Raw genomic sequence first — 17,532 nt, 5'->3', positions numbered from 1 at the left:
GCATCCAGAGTACTGTGGGTGCCAGCATTGCAGGGATCCCATCACTTTCATGTTTGCCAGAGCATTTGGGTTTTAAGACTAGCTCTTGGGCTTTTTTCAGAACACAGAAATATTTGGGGGTTATAAGTGCTGCAAATAATTCGTACTGCATTAGGTACTCCTTATATTATACAGAATTGATTTCTTGAGTTAATTTCTTAGGAGAATTAAATATACCCTTCAGTTTGACCCCAATTTGGGTCCAAATCAGTGTCCAGTAATGAGCCAGCTATTATGGCTAACTGAATCAGGTTCTACTTCAGCTGCACTGTAACTTTAAACAAAATGATACATTTTTGGAAGTATGTTGTGTATTTGCCATAGCAAATGTTTTACTGAAACTCCAGGTCATTATTTGGCCTATATATATATATAAACCTAACACTCCTGCAAGTCATAGCTAAAAAAAAGAATTAGAACATCTACTATAGAGGTCCCAGTACATATGTTACAAGGAAAAAATAAAAGATCTTTAACTTTTGCTGAAATATTTCCTTTATAGTTTTCCATTATGCACAGTCAGAGATGGAACATAAAAGTTGATGTTTCAGAAATTTTTTGTTCAGTTTTTTTTGTGCTTTCCTACAATGGCAGGTTCATGTGACATGGCTTTTATCTTCCAGGTTGGTGGCACTGCAGTAGGATTCATGAGCTTATGTTCTGATGTGAACATTTCCTTGTTTCAAGAGTGTTTTGACTTAGGGCCTTTCCATGGGCTCTGTAAACCACATCCTGAGGATATTCTCGAAGTGCCACGGAAGCCAAGCGTTCAAGGAGGTATCTATATTCTAAAGTGCTAAATAAATACAAGGTGTGTTCGTGCCTAGCTTCTGAGTAGGTTTTGCAGAAGGCTGGAAAAGGATATCTAGGCTTACTAGGAAGAAAACACAAATTAACATACCTGGCTTTGAAGTAGGATGCCTGGTGTTTTTTAATTGAGGAGGGGAATTTTGATAGCCCTGGTCTCTGACTCAGAAGTGATTTTTGTTTGTGGGGAGCTGGCCTGTACCAACTGTGGGATAAATTTGGGCTTGAAGTTTCAGAAAGCTGTTGTGTGGTATATACTGTCTATCAGATACAGTTGTGCTGCTAAAGGAAGATGTGATTGTAAAATCTGGTGGTGAAGTGAGGTCTGTTGGTAGCTGAGCAGCTGGCTAACTGTGCCTGTTACATTGTCCTGTTGACTTATGTCATCTTTTTTCCTTGTGGTTCAGCTTCTGCTCTTTGCTTATTGTTTGCGGTCTCCTGGGTTACCAGATTTTGGGAGATCAGGGACTGTCTCTTTATTCTGCTTTTATATTGGGCCCAATATAGCAACACATGTGCTAGCTGCTTCCTGTGAGTGATAAAAACCAGTAGCACAAATATGTCACCTGTTTGTAGAACAGAAGTGTCATGTAAATGATTTACAGTTGTTGTCTCTATTTTTCAGTGTCAAAGGGCATTTTGTGCAGAAGGGCAGCATCTTGCTATCTACTAATTATCAGTAGTGGAATAAAACACCACCACCACTAGGTTATGTATCTGCTTTTCTGAACACAAAGCAGCAGGCAAAAAAGGCAACCAGGGAGCTGCAGGGCTGTCACCAGCTGGTACCTCGAAGCTGGCAGTCACAGAACAGAAAAGGGAGAGAAACAGGTCTTGTAGCTGCTCCTGTGGACTTCCCCTCCCCTGCAAGGAAGCATCTTGCACATAGGAGATGGAGGAAGCTGCCTGTCTCCTGTTTGATGCTGTGCTCCTGCAGCTCTAGGAGTATTAGTTCAGAAGAGGTGACAGATGTGGGTAGGAGGAGGAATGAGACTGAGGAGGGGGAGAGATGCTCAGGAGGCAGAGCCTAGTCCTGGGCTGTCTGCTCTGGGTGACCCTGCTTGAGCAGAGGCTTGGGCAAAGGTGACTGACCCCCCCGGCTCTCTCCCAGCCTTACCCATCCCAGGGCTGTTCCTGTCCTGGTGTCCTCTCTCCTTCTCCAGAGCCTGCAAGCTGTAGGTCTGTGTTTTCTGGCAAATTCTGTGCTGCTGAGCTTTTCAGTGAGAATGTGGTTACAGGGTTTGACAATACAGCTGTTATGTGTTCTTTATCATTTAGGAAATCTGTGGAACTTCTAAATGTTAAAACTTAGCATGAGCAGCTGTGTTCTGTTCAGTTTCTTGAGAATCTGACATCTGAGTGCTTTTTAGAAATCTTTTAAGCAGCATGGTTAGCAGTTCGGTGAATCTATCTCTCTTCTTTTCTCTCTTCATTTAAAAACTTTATTAGTTTTGATGGTAGTTGCAGTCCTGTGGGTTGCCTTCAGGTAAGACTTCTTAAAGTAGTAGTATCCCTTTATTTGGAATGACAAGCGCAGCTCTGGGGAAAAAGAATTATTTGTAGATTTTCGGGTAGCTTGAGTGCAAATCATTAATGATTGTAGAGGTTTTGGCTTGCCAATTGTTCGATTTCCTGGCCAATGCACCAGTTATGTAGTGGGTCTAGTGCTGGCTAAGTGCCAGTGCACTTATTAGAATTTATTTACTTATTTCCTTACTGTGAGATAAGAATTAGGAGTAGTAGGGCCAAACAGGCACAAACATTAAAGGGTATAAGGAAAACCTTATTAACACAATTAAGAGAAAAATAAGAAAAAAACAGAATAAAACCTCAGAACACTTTCCCTCCCCCCCACCTTTTTTCCTTTCCCACTGACAACATAAGAAGACAAAACTTAGGATAGTCTTTCTTTAGTCTACTTAGGGAGAGTAATCTCTCTTGTTATGCTATGGAGACTTTGCCACAAGAAACAGTTCTCTTGTGGCTTCGATGTCACAGCGAATCAGCTGCCTGGGAAAGGAAAAATCTGCTTGCAGTGTGAAAAGTCCCTCCTATACCTTGCAGCTATCTCAGCTGCTTTCATGGGCCATTTCAACTTATTAGGGTGCTACTTTAAGGATGAGCTGTTCTAACAAAAACAGAAGTTCTTTTAATGCATCTCTGGGAGCAGAGGTTTTCTACTACTACCTCTGGGGCAAAGTTTCTCATCTCTTTCTGTTGAAGTTTCTTATTGGAATACAGTAACATCTATTTTCTTCAGTACTGGTGCCTTGGCTTACAGTTGTGGTAGAACACTATGTCCCCTCAATGCATTTCTATGAGTTACAGGGGAAAAAAAAGTCTGATGTATCCATTATATCTTCTCTGTAGCCTTACAAGAGGATCTCAGCCCAAGAATAAGGCATCTCCTCAATCCACTCCCATCTAGAATTTGCCTCTTTCTTCACTGATCTCAGAGTCCTATGTTGTTGTCTCTATGTGTCTTCACTCTTTCCTTTTCCTTATTTGGGGGAGAAATTGGTGTTCGTAGGTTCGTTTGCTCTCAAGCTTCATCAACTGAAGCAGTTTTTTATTGAGTTCTACAATGTTGAAGGGTTGATCTCATCCAGGCTCTGCATTGAGGAAATTGCTCGCCATGCCTCCCACTGCTGCTCAGGTCATCTCCACTGGCACCATGCAAGTCATGCTGCTGCCAGTGACACCCCTGTGTCTTTCTAAGATAGCTGTGGCCGTGTGGCACTGCTCTGGCTGCTCTGATTCCGGCTGCATGGCCCCAACCACGTGGCTGCTCCTGGCCCCAGCCCCTCCCAGCCTCGGGGCTGACCCCAGCGCTGACAGTGCGGCTGTTCCCAGTGCTGGTCCCCGAGCGAGCCATGCTGAAATAGTTGTGGTCGCACGGCGCTGCCTGGCTGTGTGGTGTGGCCACAGCTGCACCAACCTTGGCAGAGCAGTCCTGGCTGTATGGCATTGCCCTGGCTGTGCTGGCCTTGGCCAAGCAGTCCTGGCTGCGTGCTCACCTGCAGTGCCAGGACGGTTCCGGCGGCATGGCAAGGTGGCGAAAATCCCAGCCAAGCAGTGCACCGACCTGCGTGGGGCCAGCCTGGCCCAACCTGTTCAAAGGCCAGAAGCCAAGAGTTTTTCCCAGGCTTCCTTTGTTTTTAAATGTGCTGTTCCACAGGTGCGTGTTTAACTCCTTCAAGTGGTCTAACGGGGTGTCAATCTCCAAACTTAGCCGGTTGATTGGCCCTTCAAAACCAGCCAGTTCATTACCTCTGGCAGGTCCCCCCAGGGAACCACCCTCCCCCTCCCCAACTGAAAAATCAGGCTTTTGTTAAACCACAACAATGATTTTGGGTGCATGAGGAGAAACTTGAGTATCGTAAGATGAGAGCCTGACTCTGGTGCTATTCCTAGAGAGAGACACTAGAAACCTAATAGCAAAGTTGTCCCTTCACTGCTCAGGAACATTAATTCTGTTATCATGGAATAGTAGTTAAATTTTTTGTTGTAGCTTTGCACATTTTAGAATAGAAGAGTTGCATCCCAGTAGTCCATTGTTAAGTCTTTCCAACATAAAGGCCAGCCTGCGTCCTTGAAATCTGTTGTGGTGTTCGTCTCATGTAGTTTGCATTTGTGGGTATTGCAAAGCTTTGCCTGTTCCATGAAGGCTGCTTTAGAGGCTCCATTGAAAACTTGCTGCTGGGTGGTGTCCTCCTGTGAGGGCAGAGCGGGGTTCAGTGACCTGACATCAATAGAAGATCTGGACTTGGCTTTATGGAATCTGAAGGCTGGAAATTTTAAAATGTAAGCTGCATTCCTTTGTAATTTTATGTTCCTACATATAAAAAGGTTATTTTTTCAAGCTCTTTAGCTTTAAGTAGAGACCACAGGTTGATATTTTTTTTCCTTTCAAAATGTAATGCTGAATAATAATGAAAGAGTATATAACAGTCTGTACTGATATGCCACTTAGGTTTCAGGGTAATTACAGTAATTTGGTTGTTACTCTATATGGTGTCATGAATTAGTTGCTAGAAAACATGATGCAGTGGGAATGATTCAAGGGCTTTTCATCAGGCCTCATGGTGAACTGGCTTCTTGATCCTGATGACTGTACCTCAGCTAACAACCCAGCAATCACAGAATTATTTTAATTTTCTTTGTTTGTGGTCTTTACTTGATTTAGTGATAGTATTGCAGTTCTTCACATCACTCATGTACAGCATGTCTGTAAACAGCAATGCAGCCACGTCTGACAGGAGTGGATAGTGGAGCCATTAAGGATTTGCATTTTAGTATGAAGTCAGAACAACATATCAATATTTACATGACAACAAGAGACTTGTATTAATTAACTTCTGACACCTGCAAGGCTGTTGGTAATGAGAAATGGAGCTGGTTAATCAAGACGACATTTGATCATTTCTGTGAAGGCTCACATCTGTGATACCCCCAGAGAATCCACGATTCCTAGCCCCCGCATTTCTCCTTGCCCTGCATGTTGCATCTGCACTCTTTTATTGACAGAGAAACAGATTTTGAGAGAAGATTTTTTTTTCTAATTGCTTCTGGCTATTTTTTTTCTAATTGCTTATTTTAAACCCTTGAGGTGTTTAAGTGCCCATTACTGTGTGAAGAAATGCTTCTGTCTATGAATATAGTTTATGTGGGTGTCCCAAGGTAAAGTTCAGAGGGAGAAGGGATGAATTCTGTTGTTTTCTGAAGCTTATTTTGTGTTCTTCTTGGCACTCAGAAACCTTTATTTCCTTAATGTTACTGGATTTTCTAAATGCAAGGGTGTCCTTGCTTGATGAGTTTTCTTCAGCAGCAACACCTACACCTCAGGAGTTTATTGTGTAAAATTTATAAAGGAATTACAATCCCTGTTTCTTGTCTCTTACTGCACCAGTAAGAGCTCTGGTTTGACTGGGATTTAACCTGAATTTCAATTATTTTAGGAGACCTAGTCTGAGAATGAAGAGCCCTTGTTTGTCTTTGTGATCACCAGAAAGCAAATTAGCAACACATGGGATTTAAGATATCAGTCAATACACTGACTCCTTTTTCAGCTCAGACGGGGCAAAGATTTGACACAGGGATAAACACAAGTTAGGAATTGCTTGCAAGTTGTCTTGTTCAGGTCTCTTATTTTACAACCAATTCCCTGGATTTTGATTTTTTTTTTTTGCTTTGAAATCAAATAGTCTAATGAAGCTCTAGCCTAGTAACTGTAGGAGGGTCTGCTTTAACTGTGGTTAAAATGAAACCTTTTGATAGCGGTTTCATTGCTGTGATTCTGAGAGTAAAGCTCACATTATTAAACCTTGTGCACTTTTACTTTACTCAGATGAAGATGAAAGCAACCAAACAAGTCAAAAGCCAGAGCCTGTTTCTTCTCAAAACTTGGAACATGTTCCTGGTGCAGATGCAGCTGTGCAGGTAATGCTGCACAGTGCTGCTGTGCACACACCCAGCAGTGCTGCTGGCTCTCAGAGCTGATACAGAGCAAGAGCAAGGCTGGCAGAGATGAGGACAAGCAAATACTGCTGGGTTTCCCTCCTGCCCCATCCTCTGCTCTGGCCCACGTGTACCTCTGCTGTGGGGCAGGGGTCAGAAGCTGCTCTGGGTCTGGAGGGAGGGGATCAGAGTTATTGGTCAGGGTGAGTTTACCCATCCAGTTCCCCATGAGCAGCCATCAGGGTGGGAAGAAAAGGTCACAGAGAGGTGAGAAAGGATGAGACTTAACTAATGAAAACACTTTGTCGAGTGTTTAAGGGAGCCCTTGTCTGTTACTGTTGCAGAAAGGTGGAGGTGTGACCGTTTCCCAGACTGAACCGCCAGTAGGTAATGTCATCGATGTGGGCTCTAAAGGCTCAGCAGCACCTCTGCTGGAGGAGGGGGATTTGCATCCTGTGAGCGGAGGAGCTTCAAATGTTTTCAGTATCCATCTGTTTTGTATCGATGAGGAGTATGAAAGTAGGTAAGTACGGAGAAAGAGTCGCTGCTTTCCCATTAATAACCATTTTCAAGGTCATGTTTTCAGGATAAATCAGAAAGTGGCAGCACCTGCAGTGGTTAGATGGGATTTTTTCTCACCTCTGTCTTGTCTGCTTCTTTTATATTCAGTAATAATGTTTCAACCTCAACTTGTAACTTCCTAGCTCTGACAGGTCTAGGAAAAATGAATTTTTCCTAGAAATGAATTCATTTGAAAAATGAAAAATTCATTTTTGTTGGAAAAAAATGTGAGTTGAGGTTGTGGAAAAAGGCTGATGTTTCCTTCTAAGGAGACACTCATTCTGAGACTGGCTAGCTGCAAGAGGAGCTACATGAGTAGTTCTCATCTCATTGCATGGGGCAATAAAGCTGTTCTTAGCTCTGCAGGTAATTGTTCCCATTCTAAACACTGTCTCTAGTCACTGAAAGAAATTTTTCTGTGTTCTAGAATCCTCTACAGCTGGGGGAGACAAAGGGATTTTCTCCATGATTGCTGCTGCTGACCTCACACTCTTAGATCCTGGTGGATAAGAATAGGGCTATAAATGAGGTTTAGACTCTTTTTTCTAAAATTTCTCTCCACACTTGAATATGTTCAACCATATCAGCAGAAACTTCTCCAGGAACTTTTTTCCTTTTCAATGTGATGGTAGATAGGAAGATACAGGATAGATGAAGCAGCTGAGCACACCCAGGATCTTCCATGCATTCAAATTCATGTCATATCTGCAGACAGCAGGCATCAGGATAAGGGCTTGATAGATGAGTTGAACATGTGTAGTACGGTTTGAAAAAACATCTGTCTGCTCAGTCATTGGTGAGTAGCAACTTCTGAACTCTGGCTTAAAAGAAGTGTTAGAGTAAACTTCACTGAGAAGAAAAATGAGAATTCCTTGAAAACTGGTTCTATTTATTGAGCAGTTTCTTGATTAAGGAGGGCACCTACCCAAGGGGATTGAACACTGAATCTGCTGCAAATGCAAATATACAGAGTTACCAAAACAAAGCAAAGACATTGCCTTTTGTTTACATATTTCCAAAGTGATATACCCAGTAACAGAGCTCAAGTTTAAGACCTAGTTTAAGTAGTGAAGTGCAGGAAGTCAACATAGAAGATCTGTGTTGTACTTAAAAACATTGACCAACTAATGTGTGATCAGAACTGTGTGATGCACTGCTAAGAGACTGTGCCAGAACAGTTAATTGAGGGACAATCTAGTGTAAAAATTCAAGCAAGATACTTATTGCAGAATAAGAAAGCTTTATATTAAAATACTAGAGAGGCAAGGGGCTTGCTCTGGAATGATTCCATTATACTGAAACAGTAGTTCAGAGCTTTGCTAGAGATTTATGTCAGTAAATAATCTCACTGTAGGCTTCTTGAGTTCTCTGCTCATAGCTTCCTGTCCTAAGGATCTGTCTGTTTTTGCCTCCTGAGCTCTATGCTTTGTTTGCTGTTTCTGTTCAAGACATTTCTCACTGCATTTATCATTCAATGCTGTGCTTCCAGTTTTTTTTACCTGCAGACATCTGTGGAGCAGTATGGATTCCAAGGTGGGTATCAGGAGGAGACAGCATTTCTGCCTGAAGACTTTTCCTACAATTACCTCATACAGAACTGAGGAATCTGTCGATCTTGTTTTCAAACATTTTGCCTGTATGCTTCTCTGGCTTGCCTTTGCTTGATCCACCTGCCTGTAGAAGAAATATTAGCAAAGCAAATATATGTAAAGGAGGACACCAGATGATGCTGACTGCCTCCTGGAGTCTTGTCCTGAGGGAGTTCCTGCTGGCCTTGCACAGCATGTACCCAGAAATAGCAGTTGGCTTGAAGTGTAGGTGTGATTGCATCTTAGCCCTGAGGGAAGTTTGCTCCTTGGGAGTTGTTACCCACTAAAGCTGCTAAATGTTTCCATCTCCTAAACCCAGAGCTGTTATATGGCTGGTTAGTGCATTGAGAGTGAAATAGGAAGGAACTGCACTACTGGCTTATCTGCTGATATTTGATACTTTTCTAAGCCCCCTGAAAAATCTCCCACCTCAATTCTTGTGGTCCTTGCTGCCAACAAGGTCCTGGATACCAGAGAGAAAATTACGATGCAGTAGAGTTGCAATGGCATTTTCCTTTCCCCTGATTAGCTATTCTGTGAACTAGTCTTAGTTATGTATTATATAGGTGAATATATAATGCCCAAATCCTGATCTGTACTTGCAACTTTAAGTTTACATTCAGATATAAATATTGCAATTAAAAATTATTTCTCTTTTAAGTAATATTGTTAAAGAGGTAATTAAAGGGAGCTTGATTACAGTTCTGAAAGGAAGAGAGGATTATAAATATTATAAATTATTATTTATGGCTATAAATATCAGTATTTATAAGGTAACATATATCTGTATGAATTTCTTCAAAATATACATCTTGTGTGGTGGAAAAGTGTTTTATGAAACTTCAGCATAACTGTCTTTTGAGCTCTTTGATAGCCTTAGACCTGGGAGAAACAGCAGGGCTCTGGTGAGATTTCTCAAGTCTTTTTAAACTGAAATGTCACAATTTGCTGTCACCATGGAAAAGAGACTGGGACAGCTCTAAGTCAGTGGGTGAGAAGTGAAAAGAAGTGTTTAAAAACAATTCCAAGTATTGATGTTCCTGTTAGCCTGTCAGAGCACATCAGACAGGTGTTCCTGAGTGCAAAGTCACAGAGCCCTTGGTGCTGGCTGAAAGTACTGTAGAACATAGCAACAACTGTTTGTAACCTGAAGTAATATTTGCTATATACTAATGCTGCTGTGATAGTCCAGGAATGGCTTCTGAAGAGGCTGGAGTCAACAACATGAGAGCCAATGCTTTGTTAGTTCCTCTCCCTGCCCTTTTAGTGAGGAGCCTCGTGAATTATGTCAAACATCCTGGTATTCTTGTTAATAATGATGCTTTGAGCACTAGAAGTCAGAAATTGCTGTGCAGCATGCAACATCAGCAGTTGATTATTGATGATCTATTGGGATTGTCTGATCAGCTCTGAATAAATGCTCCTTCACTTGCAGCAATGGCAATATCACAGTGTGTCAGATCATTCTGATATGTGCTTTATTTGCTAATATTCGTTCTTGTTGCAGGTCATTGGATTTTTTGCAGTATGCTTTCAGCGTTTTCCCAGTGAGTATAATGAAAGTTGGAATGATTTTTGTGTGGTGGGACAGCAGTGCAGCTGCCAGCCAGGGGATTGTGGTCTACTGCTCCAGTGGGTCTGCCCCACATGAGTGTGCTGGGTCTGGTTACCCTGGGCTGAGCTACTCCTCTCCTTGGCTGCTTCTGGACTTCATGAAATGCATACCTAAGTCCTCTGTTTATCCTAGAATCCTGGAATGGTTTGGGTTGGAAAGGATCTTAAAGATCATCCAGTTCCACCCCTGCCATAGGCAGGACACCTTCCACTAGACCAGATTCCTCCAAGCCTTGTCCAGCCTGGCCTTGGACACTTCCAGTGAAGGAGCAGCCACATCTTCTCTGGGCAGCCTGTGCCAGGGCCTCCTCACACTCACAGGGAAGAATTCTTCTGTACCATGTAATCTAAATCTGCTCTCTGTCAGTGTGAAGGTGTTGCTCTGCCACTATGTGCTCTTGTAAGTAGTCTCCCCGGTTTATGTTCCATAGGGACTTCTCTAAGATGCAGATTTAGAAAAGAAATGCTTCAAACTCCTTTAAAACCATGTACAGATCCAGACTGCACTTACATTAAAAACAAAATCAGCAAAATTTATTAAAGGAGATGGAGTTAAAACCTATAAAACAATGGTATTAAGGAGATTCATAATATTTACCTAGAAACTGAACTGTGGCACTGTGGATTCACAGTGCAGTATCTTTCCAACTCATGCCCTGTGTGATCACTCTGTCTGAGGTAACAAAGTCCACTTTCTGAGACTTTATTAATGCACACCAGTGTTGTAAAGTCATGTAACAAATAACTGCATGGCAGTGTGCCTTAGAGACAGGCCCTGGGTACCAGAGGCACTGTCTTGGCCCTAAGAAGCAGCACAGTCAAAAGCACTGCTTACCACCAAAGAGTTCCTAGAGAGAGCTGACCCAGAAAGCATTTCAAATTCACATAATTTATCCATCCAACAATGTCAGTCTTTGAAATAAAATGTCACAATGGAATCACCAGATGTAGTAGGGAAGATTCATCCCATAGTTTGCTTAAAGTGAAGCCATTTCTGAGCTGTCAGCTCCTTGGTGCTGCCCAGGCAGAGCAGTGCTTGGTGGTGTGCAGTGTAAAACCTGCATTCAGGGCTGTCTGACCCCTCAGAGGGCTTAGACAACACTTTTATTGCCTGCCAATGTCTTTCAGGACAGAGACTTGTGTGTCATCCTGGTGCCACATCATGTCCCAGAGTTCCCGCTGATCCGGAGCTTTGTTCGGGCTGTCCCTTCCTGCCCGTCCAGGCTGGGTCGGGAGCTGTACGTGTTCCACCGGGCAGGATTGCTCACGTGAGTCGTGCCCTGGGACAGCCCTGCTGTGGGACACACCTGCCAGCATTTGTAGGGAGGGTCCTCTCAGTAGAGTCCAAACACAGTGAGAGGATTCATTTGGGGTTTGTGTATACAGTACTAAGGTAGGGAAGATGGACATTGGTATAGACCAGTGGCTCCGAGCTCCCTGGTTGTGGGCCAAGGCCAGCAGAGAAGTGCGGTGCTGGCCTTGGGGATGTGGGTCAGATTGTGTGACACTGGCACCTGATACCCTGGTGTAGGTTTAATTCTTGGAAGTACACTGTAGCTTTCTTAAGAGAAAGCTTAGTAGTCATGTGTAGTCATGTGTAGTCATGTGTAGTCATGTGTAGTCATGTGTAGTCATGTGTAGTCATGTGTAGTCATGTGTAGTCATGTGTAGTCATGTGTAGTCATGTGTAGTCATGTGTAGTCATGTGTAGTCATGTGTAGTCATGTGTAGTCATGTGTAGTCATGTGTAGTCATGTGTAGTCATGTGTAGTCATGTGTAGTCATGTGTAGTCATGTGTAGTCATGTGTAGTCATGTGTAGTCATGTGTAGTCATGTGTAGTCATGTGTAGTCATGTGTAGTCATGTGTAGTCATGTGTAGTCATGTAGCTTTCTTAAGAGAAAGCTTAGTAGTCATGTGTAGTCATGTAGCTTTCTTAAGAGAAAGCTTAGTAGTCATGTGTAGTCATGTAGCTTTCTTAAGAGAAAGCTTAGTAGTCATGTGTAGTCATGTGTTTCTGGGACATACAGATCATAGCAGGAACACTGTTGAGTATCTGTTCTATATAATTTCTCTTTTACTTTTGGTGTTGAATCATTTATTTCATGCCTTCAGTCTCTGTGATCCTCTGAAAGCTTCTGTAGGCTGAGATATCAGTGAACTGCAACACCAAACCTTTCTTGCTGTGATTTCTGTTACATGGAATGAGTTTTCCAAAGCTTTGCTTGCATATCAAGCCTATTCTGGCCCAAACACCAAGCTTAAATTGTGGTATAGTTAGAGATTTTCTTTTTTTTTGGTTCTGGTCCTAATGTACCAAATACTGTGCGGTTTTAGCAAAGTACTTCTAGGTTTAGTTGTGTACCTAATCACCTCTGGTGGTACACAAATACTTCATGCAAGAGCTGGCCAGCTACTCTTGGACTGAGGCAGAAGCTGTTTGCCCTGGGATGAAACTTCTCCTTCTGGGTCCTGAGTAAAAATCCAGCTGGCTGGAAAGAGAGCTGCTGGAGTAATTCCTGATAATCTCAGGCCCAGCTGCTCAGTAATCCACCAGTAAGGCTGGGAGTCATATGTCCTCTTGCAATTTTGGGCAAAATTCAAGTTGTTATCAAGGCTCTTTAAAAAAAAAAAAAGTTACCATCCTGATTACATTGTGCATATTCCAAATGACACCAGTCCTTTCATGAAAGCAAAATAGGGTCATCAGTAGCATTTTCCAAATCCCCCTGCAGCTTTGCAGGAAAGTAAGGGAAAATAGCTGCTTGTTGAGGTTCAGGATCAGAAAGTAAGGTGGCACTTAGCTCACTCCCTCTTCTTTGGGAGAAACCAGAGAAAGGTTTTGGAAAGTTTCTGCAGAACAAAACCTACAGGGTGCAACAGCAGATACCTTCTTGGAAATAGCCAAAATCTGTGAAAGATCAACACATTGTACTTGCACCTACGGCTTTCAAAAGCATGTGAGTGAAAAGGAAGTCACAGAAAATGGACTAAAAGAAAAACGGGGTGAGAAGAGAGGGGGGGAATATGAGGATGTGAAAGGGCAAAGTCAGAAGAGGCACAGGCACAAAATGAACTCTTGATTAGTACAGGTAGTAAAAAGGAATAAGTGTTAAGTACACAAAAAGCAAGAGTGCAGCAAATGGAACTGTGAGTCTGCTACTTAACACTGAAGGAGAAAAAAATAACAGATGACAAGGCATAGGCTGAGGTTCTTAATGGGTACTTTCCCTCAATTTTCACTAAAAAGCATAATAATAATAGTGTCCTTGTTTCTGAGCAGTCAAAGGACTTGAGCATCTAGAATGAGTTAATTCATTGCTGGGAGAGAAAGGAGTACAGACCTTGGATAGTCCTTCCTCCTGTTCCATAATCCCAGTGGAGCTGGTGGATCTGCTTATTTAAACAAAAAAAGGGAATTTCAGCTTTTTACATATTCTGTTTTTGTGATGCTCCAGATGCAGCTCCCTGTAGGCTCAGCTGCTTTCCCTGGGGCATGGGTGGGGAAAAGCTGGTGGGCTGGGCAGCGGTGGGAGGAGGGCACTCGGGCTGCAGAGTGTGGAAAACAACAATCACTCGTTTTTAGAGTTTAAAAAGTTTAATAGTAATAAAATGGTTGTAAAAATAGTAATATAATTAGAGTAATAAAAATTTGAACACTTGGGGTTAGGACAATATGAGACAATAAAAACAAAGAGTTACGGACAGTCCAGGTACCTCTTTCTGGGCAAAATAAGCCTGAAAAAAGACACATGTTAACAGAGGATTAACCCTTAAAAGTGATAGCCTGTTTGCATATTTATACATCTCATACATGATGCATGAATTCTGTTCAACTAAAGGATTCTCTCTGGTCAGTGGCAACTGCTTCTTCTTAATCTTGATGGCATCTTCAGGGCTGATCAAGGTGGGAAGAAGTTGGTTTCTTCTGATAATGGAGCAATAAATTCTTTTTCTCTGAAAGATTTAGGTGTCCTATGGCTGCTATCACAGTGTGAGTACCTCATTCCTTTATTTAAAAAAATATCCCACATACATAGTTTCTATTTTAGCAGCAAAAATTACATTTTAACTACAAAACTACATTACCCACGCTATTAAAATGTTAATACAGCACTACTAATCAATATATCATTATATATATAGTAAATATCTGTGTAGAGCCATATAATATGCATTTATCACAAGAGTGAGCTGCAGCTCTCAGCACTGTTGGGTCTTGCAATCCACAGTGGAAACGTTTGAGAAGCTGCAGAAGCTCAGCTGATGCTCGCTTAGGTCAGGGTTAATTTGTTATTTAGTAACCAAATGTGTGCTTTTGAGCACTCAAAAATGGTCAGTGAATTCAGCTGTGAAATTTCTCATAACATACCAGAATCTTGTTTTTTTTTAAGGTACCAGTGCTATTCATTAAGCTTGTATTCCACAAGATGCCTCTCAGTATGACTGAGGCTGAAGAATAGCACATCCACTTTTAAACTGAAAGCCAGAAGAACAGGATTAAAAAGATTCTACTACACGAATTGCAAGTTTTTATCTGTGGGTGAAAGAACTTTTTTCTCAGAACTGAAGCTGTGGTTCAGTTTCTTGAACACCACTCTACGAGTGTGGGTTGCATGAGCTGTGTGTATCTAGGAAGGGGTTCTGCCTTTGACAGACACTGGGAGAGCCCCTCAGCTGCTATAGACTGTCAGTGTGAGGTGAATTTTCTTCCTAACTACTGGGCGAGAAGGTGTTTGCTAACAGTCTGTAAATGAGCTAAGTGCCACCTTACTGCTGTCTGTAGGTGAGGTGTTCCACGTGTGGCACAGGCATTCTGGTACCAGGTCACTACTGTGTCATAACAAACTGGCACTCCATCCTTAGCAGAAGTGTTGCAATCATGTAAATTTATCCTGATGTGTTACTGCTTGAGGCACCAAGGCCTAACACAAAAATTAGTAATTTGGTTCTCAAAGAAATTATGTTCCTGCTTTGCTTTGTACCATGACAGCTGGCTCAGTTTTAGTTTTCTTTGTTCTCTTCTCATTTTTTCTTGTCTTTCCCTGTTCTAATCTAGCTCTTTTCCCCATGTGCCACAATGTTCAGCTACAGATTCCACATTTGTTTTATGGTTCTTTGCCTGCCTTTATTGCTGACTTTTACTGACTTGAAGACAGGTGGTACCTTGGGTTATAGATTGGGCAGAGTGTTTAATAGCAGATAAAGCAGGATTCTGGAGTTGTCTCAAGTAGGTGCTCTGATTTTTTCTATTACATGCAATAAGTTCATATCTGCCTTTGGAACAAGTGTCATTTAGCAATCAGTTACAGTTCCTGAATGGTGTTGTTGGTACTTGTGAAGGGGTGTTGTCTTAAGCTTGGCAGTTGTCCTTATTTTGTCACAGAGTCAACTTTAATTCTTTTTTTTGTCCTTTTTTAGATCATTTAATGTAAGAAAAGCAGCAAGCAGTGACCTACAGGGTGTCAAAATGCTCATTGAAACTCTTAGCTTGAATGAAAATATGTGGAATGACTCAAAGATATTCACTGAGACTCGCAAGGATCCAGTGAGTATTTGTTGGTGATATGTGTTCAATTCTGTCCTAAGATCAGGACTGAAACAGTGGCTGAGCTTGCAGCACTCCTGCAGCAGCTGTACCCAAACTGAAGTGTCAGTGAGGAAAGGTCTGTGTGGTCCAGAGTCCAGCCACACATATCTGGCTCAAACAGGGCCCTCTTGGGGAGCCTTCTGGTTAAACTGGGATGGTGCCTGGGAGCTGCACTGGGAGGAGAGTGTTTTAACTGGAATTCTGTGGTGAAATACACAGTTACCATTAGGAAGAGATTCTACTGAAACTGGAAATGTGCATCTGTTGCCTTTACCTTGCAGGATGGGATGCCAGTACAGACTTTTGTAGCGGAAGTTTTGGATCAAGTCGTCGGTGTTGCTGTCACTAGGGATGAAATGGTAAATTCAGTTTGTGTTCCATGAGCTCTGTGGTGCTTGGTGCTCACAGTAAGGCTGAGTTTTGTGCTTGGCACTCTACTTGTGCCTAACAAAGTGTCTGTAAAAATACTGCTTGTAGAAACTGTCTAGCCTATGCCCACTGTATTATTTCTCTGCTCATAGATAATGATTGACACACAGATGAAAAAAGAAATCCTGTTACTTTCAAGAAGTTGCTGCTATGTCCTGAAAGTTTTCCTCCTGAACTTTTTTGTGCTTTAACACAAAGCTATTCTGCCTCTAAATAGGTGTTTAATCACCTCTTTCCCTTCTACTTTCCAAGTCAATAAGCAGCTTTGCCACAAATCCTGCAAAGAGCAGTAATTCTTCTTCCAGATTTGCTTTCATATCTTTTTTGTTCAACAGTAGAGTCTTAAGTGATTGTGAATCATGTACTTGAAAATAAAAGCCTATTCCCTGACTGAGTAAAAAAGGACATTGCACATTATTATTGAATAGTAAACATTCTCCCAGTCTTACTTTTGTGACATTCTGCTAGGACTGAAAAGGTGGATTTTAGGTTGTTCAGCAGTTCTAATGATTAGTTTTTACAATAGAACAGTCACTCCTGTTTCTGAGAGCAATTCTCTTGATTATATTAAGAACTAAGAGGATAGATTGAACAAATGTGCAAAAGTATTAGCTTATCACTTCTACAGGGAAGACTTGTCCGAGGGCATTTCTTACACAGCTCTGCTCTGTGGAATTCCCTTTTTCAGCTGGAGTTTAGTGAGAGGCACGGCCTGGGCTTCTGTGCTTTGAATGCAGAAAAAACAGTTGGGTTTTTTTTTCCTCCCACCTTGGATGTCTGTTAACTTATATCAGGCATTGGAGGTATGGGTCAGGTGCGCATTCCTTGTAAATAGGGACAAGCTGCAAGGAGAGGTTTTGATACAATGAAAAGATTTTCAAGAAAAATCTGTTCAGTCAGTGCCCTTCAGTTGAGGACAGCTGTCAAAGAAACTTGATTTCAGTTTTCAGATGTAGTTCCCTGATTGATAGAAGGTCACTCATTGGTTGGTATTTGCTAAAATCCTGTCAAGGTAGCTGCTGATCACTGCTGACTCAGAAATTCCTAATTTTCCAGGATACTGAGTATATTCGATCACATTACAATATTGAGGACTTCATTCATTTTAATCACCTACAGCAAGAGGAACACGGACATCTTTGCCACTTTGTCTTGAATCCTGTATTTCATCACTATGCAAAATACTTTCTAAAGGAGATTCTTCGCTTGGGTCACAAATCTTCTCTTTGCTACCCTATTTATCCAGAATATGTGGAGGGCAAGGTAAGGAGAGTGTGATTAGTATTTCTTGTATTAAATATTGCCATATTTTCTCAGATTATTTTTTCTTTGCTTCCATGAATGACTGCAAACAGGGATTTTTCTTGTCAATCTGCAGCAAGCTGTACCTTCTTTTCTTCCTGCCTGACATATTCTGGACCTGTGGACACAGCTCTTGCATAGCAG

At 41.9% G+C, this 17,532-nt stretch overlaps 1 protein-coding gene across 1 annotated transcript in view; it reads left to right on the top strand.

Annotated features, from left to right (window-relative positions):
• CFAP61 (cilia and flagella associated protein 61) overlaps positions 1–17,532 on the top strand; it is a 99,906-nt gene that overhangs the window by 11,749 nt on the left and 70,625 nt on the right. The window contains exons 9-16 of the mRNA XM_066546109.1: positions 663–816; positions 6,194–6,285; positions 6,648–6,826; positions 9,961–10,000; positions 11,196–11,335; positions 15,489–15,615; positions 15,939–16,016; positions 17,143–17,349. Coding sequence (XP_066402206.1) covers positions 663–816; positions 6,194–6,285; positions 6,648–6,826; positions 9,961–10,000; positions 11,196–11,335; positions 15,489–15,615; positions 15,939–16,016; positions 17,143–17,349 — 1,017 coding nt within the window. The remainder of the gene's footprint in view (positions 1–662; positions 817–6,193; positions 6,286–6,647; positions 6,827–9,960; positions 10,001–11,195; positions 11,336–15,488; positions 15,616–15,938; positions 16,017–17,142; positions 17,350–17,532) is intronic.

The sequence above is a fragment of the Molothrus aeneus genome, chromosome 3 (assembly GCF_037042795.1).
Source record: "Molothrus aeneus isolate 106 chromosome 3, BPBGC_Maene_1.0, whole genome shotgun sequence".
Classification (NCBI taxonomy): domain Eukaryota; kingdom Metazoa; phylum Chordata; class Aves; order Passeriformes; family Icteridae; genus Molothrus; species Molothrus aeneus.
The sequence above is the reverse complement of the archived record's forward strand: the minus strand, read 5'-3'. Positions and strand labels throughout refer to the sequence as shown.